This window comes from Solea senegalensis, linkage group LG7, assembly GCF_019176455.1.
Source record: "Solea senegalensis isolate Sse05_10M linkage group LG7, IFAPA_SoseM_1, whole genome shotgun sequence".
Taxonomy (NCBI): Eukaryota; Metazoa; Chordata; class Actinopteri; order Pleuronectiformes; family Soleidae; genus Solea; species Solea senegalensis.
The window spans coordinates 18,300,162-18,316,240 of NC_058027.1; the positions used below are offsets into that span (position 1 = coordinate 18,300,162).

Here is a 16,079-nt window from a genome sequence, read left to right on the forward strand (position 1 = left end):
AAAATAATAAATAGAAAACACTCTATCTAGAACCTCCCCCAACAGAATAGCTTGGACATCTTCATCCATACTTATGTGTTTTAGAATATATATAGTTTAATTGCTTTTTTTTTTATATAGGTTGCCATACGGTTTACTGAAAGGTTCAGTATTACAACAATGTAAAACAGAAATTACATGATGAAGTTACTACTTTTATCTGAGTGGAAATAAGTGAAACTTACATGTTCAGGAACAATTTATTCTCATACATACTCACCTTCTGTAAACAAATGTGACAGGACCAGTCCAAAGCAGAGTGCAGCCGTCCCACTCCACTCAACTCGTGTCCTCATCCACATTTGGTGACAATTAACAATTAACTCCACAGGTTCAAATATTTTCTATTATACGATAATATTTCTGGAGGATGGAGCTCAGAGACGCTGTCGGCCTCACATCGCTGTTCTTTTCACAGTGTTTCACTTTACAAGTCTAAACAGAACCGGGAGAGTCACTGTAACGTGATGCCACAGAGTCAGAGAGAGAAAAAAAAAACTGAAGTAGAAAAACAGCTTCAGTCAGTTGCATAGTGGAAACATTAGATGTTTAATCCATTGTTTGTCAAACTTTTTATCGCGCTTTTTACCTGTTACAGTTGTTTCCTGTCTTCCCAACAATGGTGATATTTGCAATCTGTGATATTAGACTTTTTCTGACGCACTTTGGTTTCAAAAATATTCTGACAGTGTAGCTGAATCTGTCCAAACCAGAGGTGGGGACTTGAGTCACATGACTTGACTTGAGTCACACATTTGAGGACTTGAGACTTACTTGAAAAAGTAAAATTACTTTTTGTTTTATGGAATATTTACATTTTAATCATAGTTAATGTAACAATTTGTTTTGAAACACAGGTGTTTGCTTTTGTGGGCTTCCGTACAAACCTGGCAACCGAGCGACACCAAAACTACTATGTGAAATTTCATTGGACACTTTGAATCCCACAGAGGAAGGTAGGACAGGTCAGAAGTCAGATGGTTGCTATTTTAACCCTAGTTAACGTCTTGGTGGATTTAGCCTAATATTTTTAATGAATTCCCATGGTTTAATGTAATTCTTTACATTTTGGGCTATATTATTTTATTTATTTGTATTTAATTCATTCTCTTACTTTCAGTTGTGTCTTTTTTTAGCATATTTAAATGTGGAATATGTGGGAAATCACCTTCATCTTCTATATTCATACAACTCGAATTTAGGGACTCCACTTGACTTGCTTGATTCTTGTAAGAAAGACTTGAGACATGCTTGAGACTTGAAGGTTCAGACTAGAACCTTGTGACTGGCATATGTGTGATTTACTCTTTGGTCAAAACCATAGTCCCAGAACCCAACTATGATCACTGTGCCACACTCGTCCTGCTGCTAGATGTCAGCAAAGACCCAGTGCATCATGTCACAAGTGGGAGGTTTGGAAACAACTCAGACCAAAGCCAGATGGAAAAATGCTCAGCAGATGGTGCTCAAGTGTTGCTTTACCTCAGCTGACAGGGACTGGCGGAGCTGCTGAAAGCCTGTCCTGTTAGCATGTGCTTGGGTTAGTGTGGCAATTAAGTAAATCACAAAAAAACACATTTGTTCATATTTTATTCATAAATATTCAGTTTTATAAACAGGCAGCACAACAGTATAATAACAACAACAGCAAAAAATAAATAATAAGCCTTACAGGATTGAAGGAAAAGAGCAGGGGCATTAAAACATAATGCACAAAAAGTGAAAAGGTAAAAAGAATCTGGTCACAAATGAATATAAACGAACCAGCATCAGCAACTGATTACATATCTACATATCTATAATATAACTATAATATCATAACCAAAGCTGTTTTATGCAATAGATACAACACACTGTCTTTACTCCTAATGCTCACATACATTAAATATTATAGTTTCATCTCTTTTCAATGCCACTTTAAAAAATAAAAAATGCCACTTTTTATCAGAAACTGCAGAGCTAAGACACTAAAACACTATGCAGGAATCCTCATTGGTACCAGTCATCTATACTGAATTGTCTCATGCTGTAAGTTGGGTAGAGCTTGTAGTGTAAGGGTCCTGTATAATTTAGCAGTAAAATATATATGTTTGCTACAAGAATAGAGCAGATTTTAAAGTATGTATTTTAAATATTTTAAATAAATACCTGATGCCTGGAGTTTTACGGAGCTGTTGTGAATGACTTTAAGATAAGTTTCCAAGGTGTCATTTTCCCAGGCCTTCTTTAAATGTTGGATTGAAACTGGATTACAAGATGTAAAAATGACAATCAAACTGTGGTACAAATCTTTTTTGACTCTGGGGCCTGAATCATAGTATATACAGTTTTATTCGTGCAGGAAGGCAGTTGAAATGCGGGATGTGTTTGTGAACATAATCGTTGACCTGGAGGTAGTGTAAGAAATGTTTTATATGGTAGTGTATGCCTGTAAATGTACAGAGGAGGCAATAGATGAGGTAGGGATGACATGGTAATGGCAAACAAAAAAAAGGGCAGGGTTTTCAGTGAGGTCCTGCTTAACAGAGATCGATGAAGAGGTGGACATGGTCATTTTGCCAGTGTGTTAGTGCCCACAGAGATACAATTAGCTTCAAATGCCCATACAACTGCTAAAATAATAGGAACTAGTTAGCTTCAAAACATCTTGTGTATAAGAATAGGTAGGTTTTGAAATATGAAGCCTGGGAATAGTCGCTGCAGTCTCCATGATTCACCACGCAAATTCATTTGGAATCTTTTTGTTAAAACATTTTATAACACTATGAAAAGGTACATTTTTAAGGACTTTAAAAACCAGTTCTCCCCTCAGAGACGGGAATAAATGTTTTCTTGATATGAGGTATAACCAGTGTTCCCCAGAATATTTTAAAAGCTGTAGCAGAGCGGATTCATCCACGTAAAGTGAAATGCTATAATTCACATTGACTTAGACAATGATTCCCAAACTTTTTCTGCATGGCCTTCCTTTGGTAGGAACTAAAAATGCAAATAGCTCATTTAGAATATTTTCTCCACTCCATAAACCATTTCTCCACTTACAAATACTTCAATACTGACCAATAAAGAGCGGGTGCTAAGTTAGAGAGATTTTTTCTAAAGCTACAAAAAAACAAATTTGTATATATTAAAATTTTTGCCAATAAAGCGTCCAAAATGTTAAATGTTAAAAATCAATGCCAGTGTCGGTGTAACTGTGACTCTCTGTTCATGGTACAGTAGACACCCTAAAGAATGACCAATCATCAAATCAAAGATATAAATCAGATGTGGTCCATTTTACTGCATTGGAAAACCTTGAATCGCTGGTGTTTGACCATCTCTCACTGTGGACAGCACTTAAACGTAATCCGCAGGTCGCAGGTCACGGATTACTTCCTGTGTGTGTGTGTGTTTGTCTACTGTGCCCTGAAGCAGCAGGACCTCAAACACCTCGCTGCTGTTGTGAAGAACAAAACGACTCCACGAAATCAATGACACACGCAAACGATCACTGTACAAACACGTTTCACATTTCACAGCTGTGTTTTTCCCTCCTGTCGGTGCCTTCTCTCTGACGATGGACGTGCACGCGGTGGTTACTGGATACCTCTGAATAGACACATCGCAAACACCATGGCAAAGAGCTGAAAAAGAAAATTACATTCATTTAAAAGATGACAAGTTCAACAACTGAATCACATTATTTTAAATACAAAGCATGAAGAATCAGAATTGTACCTTAACGTAATACTTTAGTAATAGTACTTTGGTAGAAGTTGAAGTCACTTTTTATAAAGTGAAGTAAAAGTCTTGACATTTACTGTACAAAAGTCATTTTCTGATATAAAATGTACTCAAGTTTTGAAAGTATTCAAAAAGTGATCAGTAATGATTGAGCCATGTGGTAGTGCGAGTTGTCTTTCAACTGGGAGGTTGTGGGTTTAATTCCTGGCTCTACTAGTCTCTGTGTCCTTGAGCAAGACACCTAACCCCATGTTACATTACATTACATTACATGTCATGTTGCAGCGTAGTGTAGCGTAAAGCAGCTCATTAAGTCTAGAAAAGCTCTATTTAAATACAGACTCTTCTTCTTCTGATTTTATTTGGTAGTAACGAGTAACAAAGACAGTTAGATGTAGTGAAGTAAAAGTAAAAGTTGCTAGAAATATTAATAACAAAGTATAGTACAGATACGTGAATATTGTACGCAAGTTCAGTAAAAAAGTATTTGTACTCTGTTACATGACAACACTGTTAAGAAGACATAGCACTTACTTCAATTGTCAGCACCGCGATGGCCAGAGCTCCTGCTGAGTAGATGTACATCTCAAAATAATTCACGGTTGCTGAGTAACAGCCCTGCAACAAAACGCACAAGTGGATTTACTACATTATGTGTATGTTTATCCACAAAATCACCGCCGTCCTCTCCTCTAAGTGCTTGTGGTTGTGTTAAGTATTGACACATAGTCTGCGATAACTGCGCTGTATGTGACTCCATCAACTCTATAACACAAGGCTCACAGAATTACTCTATTTTACAGACACGCTTAATATTATTTTCTTGCCGTTAAAGAGCACTCTCTTCTTTTACAAAAAAAACTTCTTTTACACCATGGCACAATGTCTGTTGATCCTCTACAGCCGCCATTAATTAATCCAGTTGTTTTGTTTTCTGACGTTTGTATTTTAAATATGTTTGGATTTACCAAAGTGACACAAACTGAGTATTGCATTTTGAATTTAAGTGTGTTGTTCCTTTAGCAACCTTGTTGTGCCTGAAGGCCACCCTTCCACTCATGCACTGCTCCGCGCTGACGTCTCCATGGTAACTGTTCCTCTGGCAACAGGCCTCGGGAACCATGTGACCGGGGCTGAGGAGCCTGAAGAGGCTCTCCTGGAAGTCCTCAGGACCGCTAACGCCGCAGCAGTGGAACTGAAGGGAGAAGCGCGATGATGAGAGCAACAGCACACAAGAGACTGAGCGGATTAACAGCCGGCCTAAAGAAATCTGAAGTGATGTGTCACCGTGGTCATGATGCCGTTCCACATGGATGTGAAGACGTCCGAGTTGTTGTGACCTTGATAGTGACGTTTCAGCTCCCTGGTGAAATAGTCTCTGTTTAACTGCAGACACACAAACACAGTCAGGTCAGTCAGTTATGTCAAGCTCATTCTTACATTATCATATATGAGAATAACATGTTTTGTGAGGACACCGTGACCTTGACCTTTCACCATCGAAATCTAAAGTCTGATGGTGCCTTCACACTCAATGCAGTGCAAAGTTTTTTTGCACAAAATTCACACCATTCTCTTCAGACGCTGAAGTTAAGATATTTGAATATTTGACATTCTACTGGGAAAATGAACAAAGAAGTTGTATTGCTTGGTAACTTCTGTTTAGATATAAACCTAATGTTTCTTACTTCATTCCAGCTGTTACCGTTTACAGTTAATAGACCTGTGTCAAATCTGACACTGACTTTAATCTGCTGTTTTAAAGCAGTCAGTCAGTAACATTCAGCATAATCCAGATACCAAACCACTGTTCTCGAGACACACTCACATGATCCCTGAAGAGGAAGGCCAGTATGGCTGCTGCCAACTCTGCCAGGAAGATGAAGAGGATGAGCATGGAGAACTGAGAAGAGACAAACAACATTTAGTTATTGTCTCTTATTATTCTGCACTTTAATCTCTAATATCTGATGTTCTGTGTAGTTTAGGCATTGGCCAGCCAAGGGACTGAAGATGGAAAGAGCTTTGACTATAATGCATATTTATACGGTATGTTATTAATGTTGCTTGGAGTTAGCAAAATGCAGCCAAAAACCTAACCTCCTTGATGGAGGATCAGTTAAAAAATAATACTAAATATCATATTACATGTTTAGTGACTGTGACATAAACACACTCACAAACAGCAGCAGACACTTGTTCTCCCTGATGGCGCCGCAGCAGCCCAGGAAGCCGAGCAGGAACAGCATGCTGCCCATGGCCAGAACGACGTACACGCCCGGGAACAGCAGCGGGTTCACCGCCATGATCTCCCTAAAGCCCAGCGGGTCAACCAGCACCCACATGCTGACACCAAGCAGGAGGAAGCCACCCAGCTGTGAGAGGGAGGGATAGTTACATGTTAAAAAGAGAGGTAAAAGTCATATAAAATGTCCATAGGAATGATTAGAAAGTCATCTAAGATGATAAAACTTGGCACTCTCTGGAGCCACCATGTGGTGACATACAGTATGTTAATATAAGCACAGCTCAAAGGTGAAACAAGTCACACAGTATAATAATCCACTATCACAATTAGTGTAAATTTGATTTTAACAAAGGTATATGCACTTTGTTACTTTACAGCACTGAGGACAGTGACAGAAGAAGAAGAAGAAGAGCAGCAAAAAAACAAACAAAAAACGTTTTGAACGCACAAAGATGAAGAAGTTGAAGATGAACATCAGGTACTTCATACAGCTGAGACAGTCGCCCTCCATGGCTGAGACCTGCCCCTGCACACACACACACACACAAAACATAGGTTATTTTGAAGAAAATAATAATGCTATTTTGTATGGTTTTGTTTTATTTATCACCCTGCCGTCGTTCAAACTAATTTACATTACAGTACTATAACAACGCAGTAATGCTAAAACAATCATTTTGTAAAATGGAGGTAGAATAATCTTATTCCTTTTCTCTCTTTTTTGCCTTTATTGAACAGGTCATGCTGTGGTAATAAGTATATAATATTGCAGTCATTTCATGTTATTTCCAAAATAATATTCAGGTCATAGCTTTGTATTGAGATTTACTTACATTGACTTGAAATGTTCATGAATCAAAATTGATAATTACCATTATTTTAAATATGAACTTGATACTCCCTCATGTCCTTCACACTCAATAAAAATGAGATGGTACTACCACCCATATTACACTCCCTTTATTACCATACAATTACCATATTGTTCGTGTAGTGTTACCAACAATAATTCACAACCTGATGAGAATCACACAGTGCAGCAACAGTGTGCTGCATTCAGCGGCTGAGGAACTCTCTGGTTCATTTCCACTTGAAATGAGCAGAAAACGCACGCGACACATGGACACAAACAGTTTTGCGCAGTGTGGCGGTGAAACTTTGTCCCCGTGGGATCGCATGACTCATGGAAGGACGTTTGGCTGGAGCTGAGGCTGACATGTTGAAGTGAGCAGGGCCGTCAGTGGGGGGTGTGAACAGGACCAACTGTGCACTGAGGCCCTGATGGTGTTTACCAGTTAAAGCCAACATGCAGCCACCTGTCGCAACACAGGGGAGGAGGGAAGTTTGGCTTCATATCGGCATTGACTCCTGTTCACCTTTTTTCTATTTTGTCATTTCAGCTTTTTTAAACGAGAACGTTGGATTAAAAAGGGGCAGATGCACATGTTTGCGGTCATTTCACAAACTGCAGTGTGAACTTGAAACCCCCATATATGCAGCCTGCAGGAGCACAGAGAGGCAAGCTGTGCTTTCCCCACTCATACATAAGGGAAAGTGGAAGATGTCTAAAGAGAAACTGGTTATGTATTCAGTTATGTGTGTGTGTGTGTGTGGAAACTGCAGGTGACAGCACAGTGAACATTCTCTGCCACTGTATAATCAAGTATAATCCAGGTGCTTGTTTGATTATAAGAAACATGTAGTGAGAATGGCAGCAGTCATCACGATGATTTCCTCCTCACTGAATTTCTGTTTTCTTGTCCTGGAAGGTGGTAACTCTACTATTGTGTCATATGCATGGATGAGTGGTAAATTATGACCTCTTGGGATTCTATAGAATCTCCGTCTTTGCTCTGGCGTATGTTTGTCCAGTATAGGATAAATGTTTTTGACAAAAACACAAGATTACATTTTGACTGCATTTTGCCAGGTCAGGCGTAACATTTGTGAGGGTTTACTGCAAAAACTTACTATACCACCTGTGAGTATGTAAGTATATAATCGCTTAAAAATAATATCTAATGTCTTTCAAACATACTGTAGCAAACATCTGGTGTGTGTCTGAGCTTGAACCTACTTTACTCAGCCTCTTGGGGGCAGCACACACTGAAAGCAACTCATAAGAAGTTGAAAGCTTGGTCTTCTCTTCTTCTCTTTGTTTATTCCAGCTAAATTCCTAAATTCCTAATATAGCTGTTACTGTAACTACAGCTCGCAGAAAACCAAAGGTTTATCAAGTAATTGCCTTCAGTTGCATTGGTTGGTTATTTCATCAGTGACAACTGAGCCATAAATTATCTCATAAAACCCTTTTTGCATCAGATTCCTAAATTAAAAACAATTATTTGACACAAAACATTGATTTAGAAATGATTGTTGTGCTTTCATTTAATGAAAAAATCCTCCAGGTTATACAATTTTAGAACTGCGACCATGGTTTTAGATCCAGTAATGTCAGAAATCACAATCTATTATCTGGGGACAATGGCCAGTATTTTTTTATTCACTGTTTATTGTTTAAAATTAAAATGTTTGTTATACTACATTTTGCTATAGCATCCACAAGGTTCAAAGTAACAGGAAATAGTCATTGAATTCAAATAAAATATCATCAAACAGGAGGCTACAGGGAGGAAGAGGATTAGAATCAGAATTCTGAGAAAGTCAGAAAGAAATATTTATCAGACTTTAATCTTTATATCCTGATTAATGTCACAATCCTGACTTTTTTTTTAATCTTTCTTTCTATTTTCTTTTGTTTCCCCATAAGAAATTCCACATGTGGCCCTAATAATCCTCTTCTCTACTAGAACCATAAAATGCAAAAACTTCAGTCATACAAATGTTGTAATGAAATCATAAATATGACAATATTTATGACAATATTGTGTGATATATAACAGAGCAGTCAGAGCGCTGCTTTAATGAATGATGGCGCTTTAATTTATTTATTTCCTGCTTTATCTTAAGACCATAAATCCACTGATGTGAAGGATCCCCATGTTTGTTGTACAACGCGTTTCTCTGTGACTGAGTCTCCACTGTCTTACTTCATAAATGACATGTTAAAATCATGAGTGACGATGACGTTGGAAATAACTGACAGGGAAAAAATGTGACGAACAGTCCATCGTTTACCATCTGCCACAGTAACACACTGTAACACATCCAAATGCATGTGGGCATGACCACATGTGAATGTGTGCTTTGATCTGTGCAGCACACACATAAACACGTCAATAAACAAGAAGATGCTCCTCAACACCAAAGTAATTTAGTTTATCAGATTTAAATTGATCAGGTCCGTCAGTCTGATTTCAGTAAACAAGACACAGGTTTATATCTGTGAGTAGCAATAAATGAAATTGGTAAATATAAAAAAGGTTGTTGTGTATGTCACCTGTAAAATACTGGATAATTTCACCTTCCTCATTATATTTTTTTTATAATGTTTTGTTTTGTTTTCTTCAGTTAGATCAGGTCTCAAACTTGACACTTAATATCAAGTTATACTGACTTATTTCTGCATGTTTTTTTTGTAATACATTCATTTTGCATTATAAAAACCTTTATATTGTAAAATATATCAGTCCATATCAACAAAGAAACTTTTTATTTCGAAATGCTACACAAACCACTACTTCTGAACAGTTGCTTTTTCCAAAAAAATTTAGATTTCTTTTTTCCAATTGACCGGCCTCCCTACTGGCCACACTAGACACTCGTTGGTCCCCAGAGCCCCGAGTTAAAAATCGCTGGAGTATATTCTCAAAAACATTTTCTAGCGTTCATATCTGAAAATAGCTTTTGTCTGATCGCACTCCGCAGATACAGTATACAACTGCGGACAGGAAGTAAAGACATATTTTCATTTGTAGTCATCACAAAACAACAACAACTCTAGATGGCCACTGTTCTCACAATCAAACAGTTGTCATCACAACGCGCTGATGACGTAACATGAACAAACCATGGAAACGACCAACGTGCAGTGAAGGTGTCGTACCATATGTACCTGTTTAAAGGCTCCTGCTCCAGGTGAATGTGAGAGAATCAGTCCTTACCCTTTGACCTCTTGCAGCTTCACATCAGCTGTGGAGAAGAAGAAAAAGGAGTTAGTTTGGACCTGACTGAAGGACCGTTTCTGTGTATACCCAAGCAGCGCAGGACAGGCAGGGGCAAGAAGCATTTATCCCATCAAACTGCTGAACATTGAGCAGTAGGATTCACTCTTTTCAGTCACACGCAACCTCCATCTGACATTTGTGGGAGATCTAACCACCACTGTACGTAGAAGTCTTAGTCATTGTTGTGGGAACTCATTTAACAATAGTTTAAATATAGCAGACATTTGTTTATATTTAAAAGTCACATACTACTTTTTTTTTAGACCAACAATATGAAGACAAAAGATCAGTTCCCATCATGAAGACAGATCTGTGTGTATGTATATTCTGCACCTGTAGTTAAATAATAACACATGCTTGTTAGGATAGGTATATAATATTTTTATGTTGTTGTCACTGGTTGCTGCTGCCGGCAGCTGTGGTGATGATGGAGCAGCAGCGTGTCAAACAGAAGCAGCTTGTGACTCACTGATGGAGTCATCCATCCAGAGTGACTGACAGCAGCTCCACCCACACATCACCACAGTCCTTGCTCTTTTTATTAATTTCATAAATGTGAAATGGGGGGGGACAAATACATACAGAATATGTGCGGCTGACATGAACATTGTCAGACACAATGTTTGCCTTTTTCTGTCCGCATCAATACACCCACAGATGACATCATCGCCATCGCACTCTGGATATTTAATACTCTTCTGTAAAGACAAACTGATGTTATAACTAAATTATATTTAAAAGGAGCAACACAATCATCTATTTTCTTTGTCCAAACCTGAGCTTTTGTCCTTATATGACACAATCAGTACAATTAAAATACCTGCATAAATTTATGGTATCTTAGAATTTGTGGTTTGAGTCACTTCAGAAATTGCTCACTCCCCAACACAAAAGTCCATGGAGAAAATCAGTGATTTTACACCAGTGCAAACAGGAATTGCTGTTTTGGTTAGATTTTGATTGAAGTGACACAGACCAGTAAATGTGACAGTAGAGCAGTAGCCCCATGTGTCCTTTGATAGACTTTTGTATGTGGTAGTGATCTGTGTAGCTACTGGCTGCTGATTGTCGGTGTCAGCCTCAGGCAAAATATAAGAAATGAAATAACCCCCTAGTGGTTGGGGGGAAACTCGCAATTATGACATGGCTCCTACAATCAGACATGATTGATGATGGTGAGTCTTTTTTTCTTTCGTTTTTTAAATCCACATCCTTCTCACCACTTGTTCACTCTGCTGTCCTCCGGAAAACGGTTTGGGTCAATAAAGACACGTGCATGTATCACAAGTCACTCTTTATTATGTCACAAGCCACTTAATATTGTTATTACGGTATTTGTTTGCTCGGGGGAGTGTAAATGTATGAGAATTTTTACAGGTCTTTTAAGGAGAGATACTGTTATTTTGTTGTATGTGGTACATGCAATGCCAATACAGGTGATTCTGATTTAAGTGGTTAAAATGAGTTTTCCCTGGTGTCCACACTAGTGGCATCCATGTTTTTACCAGAGCATGTGTCTGCTTGTCTCATGTGTGCAAAGAGACACTGTCTATGTGTCATGAGTCCATACTCTGTCATATGGTGTGCAGCACACCAAGAACAGAGAAATATTCGACATACTATACTATGACGTTTTTTACCCATTTTGGACGATATACTATGCTACGACAATTTTGAGTGATTTTGGACGAAATGCTATACTATGACATTTTTTAGGTATTTTGGACGACATACTAAACAATGACGTTTTTGACCGATTTTGGACCAAATACTATACTATGACATTTTTGACCCATTTTAGAAGACATAGGATACTATGACGTTTTTGACCCATTTTGGATACATAATTATACTATGACCTTTTTGACCCATTTTGACCACATACTATACTATGACTTTTTGACCATTTTGACATACTATACTATGACTTTTTGACCCATTTTGGACCACATACCATACTATGCGCTTTTTTGAATTTGGACCATATACTATACTATGGAACCTATTTTACCTATACTATGACGCTTTTTGACATTTTACCACATACTATACTAAGGACGATTTTGCACCACATATATACTATGACTTTTTGACCCATTTTGGACCACATACTATACTATGACGTTTTTGACCCATTTTGGACCACATACTATACTATGACTTTTTTGACCGATTTTGCACCACATACTATACTATGACGTTTTTGACCGATTTTGGACCACATACTATACTATGACGTTTTTGACCCATTTTGGACGACATACATTCCCTGGCGTCCACACTAGTGGCATCCATGTTTTTACCAGAGCATGTGTCTGCTTGTCTCATGTGTGCAAAGAGACACTGTCTATGTGTCATGAGTCCATACTCTGTCATATGGTGTGCAGCACACACCAAGAACAGAGAAATATTCCTGACAACACCTGAGGCACCAATGGTTCCCGGTGAGAGCTGAACCAGTTGAGGACAAACCAAAACAGAAAAGTTATACATTCCAGCTGCAGAAGGTGGAGAGTGAGGAGTCCACCATCCGCACAGTCCGTGCCGCTGTTAGTCCACCAGGTGTGAGATACCAGTTGTTTATTCCGCTTCTTCTTATTCCTATTCCACCCAAAGTTTGCCACGTAACTCCTCCCACAGTTTTGAGAAAACCCTCACACATCCTATGTCATCAGGAATGGTGTACTCTGAGAGTGGACATCTTACGAAACAGCGACTTTTTTGTCACATTTTGGACGACATACTAAAGTATGACTTTTTTGACCTATTTTGGACGACATATTATACTATGACATTTTTGACCGATTTTGGAGCACGTACTATACTATGACATTTTTGACCGATTTTGGAGCACGTACTATACTATGACATTTTTGATTTTGATCTGACATACTATACTATGAAAATTTTGACCCGTTTTTGGGCCGAAATGCTATAATATGATGTTTTTGACCCATTTTGGTCTACATACTATACTATGACTTTTGACCCTTTTAAACAACATACTATAATATGACATTTTGACCGATTCTGGACCACATACTATAAGTACTATGACGTTTTGACCCATTTTGGATGACATACTATACTATGATGTTTTTGACCCATTTTGGACCACATACTATACTATGTCATTTTTGAGTGATTTTGAGACGAGAAATACTATACTATGAGCTTTTTGACCGATTTTTGGATGACATACTATACTATGACATTGTTGACCGATTTTGGACCACATTCTATACTATGATGTTTTTGACCCATTTTTGGATCTACTATACTATGACATTTTTGGCCAATTTTGGAGGGCATACTATACTATGACTTTTTTGACCGATTTTGGATGACACACTATACTATGACGTTTTTGACCCATTTTGGACGACATACTATACTATGACATTTTTAAACCATTTTGGACGCCATACTATACTATGTCATTTTTGAGTGATTTTGGACGAAATACTATACTATGACTTTTTTGACCGATTTTGGATGACATACTATACTATGACATTGTTGACCGATTTTGGACCACATTCTATACTATGATGTTTTTGACCCATTTTGGACGACATACTATACTATGACATTTTTGACAGATTTTGGACCACATTCTATACTATGACATTTTTGACCGATTTTGGACCACATACTATACTATGACGTTTTTGACCCATTTTGGACGACATAATACAAATCTCAGCCACAAAGTTGGCGTAGTGGTAATCCTCTTGCCTTTCACCAAGAAGACCCGGGTTCAAGCCCTGGTTGGAACAAGTGCTCTCTGAAACCCTGAAAGGTGAAGGTGTGGTGTTGGAACACATACTATACTGTGACTATTTTGGACGACATACTATACTATGACTTTTTTGACCAATTTTGGACGCCATACTATACTATGACTTTTTTGACGCGATTTTGGACGACATACTATACTATGACGTTTTTGGCCATTTTTGGACCACATACTATACTATGACGTTTGTTGACCCATTTTAGAAGACATACTATACTATGACATTTTTGATCGATTTTGGACCACATACTATACTATGGCCCATTTGGGACCATACTATATTGTGGCGTTTTGACGTTTTGGACCACATACTATACTATGGCGTTTTTGACCCATTTTGGACGACATACTATACTACCGGCATTTTGATCGATTTTGGAGCCGAAATGCTATGCACTATGACTTATTTTACAAATTTTTAGACTGACAAGCTATACTATGACATTTTTGACCGATTTTTGAATGAAATGCTATACTCTGACTTTTTGACCGATTTTTTGACCATACTATAATATGACTTTTTGACGATTTTGGAGGAGACATACTATACTATGGCGTTTTTAATTTTGGAGGGGTATACTATACCGACATCTTTGACCCGATTTTTGGACAACTTATACTATACTATGACCTTTTGACTGATTTTGGACGACATACTATACTATGACATTTTGACCGTTTTTGGACGAGAAATGCTATAATATATTTTTGACCCATTTTAGTGCGACATACTATATATGAGCTTTTTGACCACGATTTTAAACAACATACCTATAATATGACATTTTTGACCCGATTCACAAGACCCTTACTATACTATGACGTTTTGACCATTTTGGGCGACATACTATACTATGACTTTTTGACCGATTTTGGGCCGCCATACTATACTATGGCGTTTTTGGCCAATTTGGACACCATACTATACTATGACGTTTTTGACTAATTTTGGACGACATACAAACCTATGACTTTTTTGATTGATTTTGGACCGCATACTAACCTATGACTTTTTTGACTGATTTTGGACCACATACTAACCTATGAGTTTTTTGACTGATTTTGGACCACATACTATACTATGACGTTTTTGACCCATTTTGGACGACATAATACAAATCTCAGCCACAAGGTTGGCGTAGTGGTAATCCTCTTGCCTTTCACCAAGAAGTCCCGGGTTCAAGCCCTGGTTGGAACAAGTGCTCTCTGAAGCCCTGAAAGGTGAAGGTCTGGTGTTGGAACACATACTATACTGTGACTATTTTGGACGACATACTATACTATGACTTTTTTGACCAATTTTGTTTGACCTATTATTACCAAAAGACTTTTTGTCACATTTTGACTACATACTAAAAGTATGACTTTTTTGTCACATTTTGGATGACACACCAAAGTATGACTTTTTTGTCACATTTTGGACGACATACTAAAGTATGACTTTTTTGTCACATTTTGGATGACATACTAACATATGAATATTTTGTCACATTTTGGATGACACACCAAAGTATGAATATTTTGTCATATTTTGGACGACATACTAACCTATGATTTTTGTCAATTTTTGTAAGACATACTAAACTATGACATTTTGGTGACTTTTTTGGGCAACATCCTAAACTGAGTTTTTTGTCAGTTTTTGGATGACATACTAAACTATGTATTTTTGGAGACTTTTGGATGACATACTCAACTGAATTTTTGGTGACCTGTGGACGACATATTAAACTATATACATCAAATAATTCACACCTTTTCTATACCTTTCAAGCGCACACACTATATTTTTGCATGAAAAAAATAGTAGAGAAAACACTGGACATTAGTGTAATATGTGTGAAGCACAGCACCTGTGCAGTCCGACAGGAGGATCCATGTTCACAGAGAGGAAAAGCAAACGATAAGATAAATCAAAGTCACGGACTGTGTATTGAATTACTGGACTGCAGGTTTCCCTTGGTCTGCCACCTGAAAACCTGCAGTGTTTTAAACACTGGTTCATAGGGAAATCAACAGTCATGATATGGATTTTGGAAGTACAGTCGACCTGCCACCGTTTCCAATATTCTGCAACATTCTGCAGAGCAGTGAGAGGAGAGACAAATATCTCTGCACCTGCAACGACCTCAGCTTATGC

At 37.9% G+C, this 16,079-nt stretch overlaps 1 protein-coding gene and 1 long non-coding RNA gene across 2 annotated transcripts; one reads left to right on the plus strand and one right to left on the minus strand.

Moving 5' to 3' along the window:
- Window positions 1-1,664: 1,664 nt before the first annotated feature.
- Window positions 1,665-6,586, minus strand: LOC122772071 (tetraspanin-18-like). The gene is made up of 7 exons (XM_044029736.1): window positions 6,462-6,586; window positions 5,946-6,140; window positions 5,594-5,668; window positions 5,053-5,151; window positions 4,793-4,960; window positions 4,300-4,383; window positions 1,665-3,665 (listed from the first exon to the last, which is right to left on the minus strand). The coding sequence occupies exons 1-7, from the start codon at window positions 6,564-6,566 to the stop codon at window positions 3,618-3,620; spliced, it is 774 nt and encodes a 257-aa protein (XP_043885671.1). The 5' UTR covers window positions 6,567-6,586; the 3' UTR covers window positions 1,665-3,617.
- Window positions 4,892-6,019, plus strand: LOC122772072. The gene is made up of 3 exons (XR_006360740.1): window positions 4,892-5,175; window positions 5,749-5,814; window positions 5,952-6,019. It is a non-coding gene; the product is annotated as an uncharacterized LOC122772072 (long non-coding RNA).
- Window positions 6,587-16,079: the final 9,493 nt, after the last annotated feature.

What these genes read in the sequence shown, in the direction of transcription:
- LOC122772071 (XM_044029736.1), bottom strand. Translation starts at nt 6,566, where the DNA reads ATGTTTTGTGTGTGTGTGTGTGTGCAGGGGCAGGTCTCAGCCATGGAG. An exon ending in GGAACGGCATCATGACCACG is followed by an intron (nt 4,961 to 5,052) that starts GTGACACATCAC and finishes TTCTCCCTTCAG; the next exon opens with TTCCACTGCTGCGGCGTTAG. An exon ending in TGGCCTTCAGGCACAACAAG is followed by an intron (nt 4,384 to 4,792) that starts GTTGCTAAAGGA and finishes GTTTTGTTGCAG; the next exon opens with GGCTGTTACTCAGCAACCGT.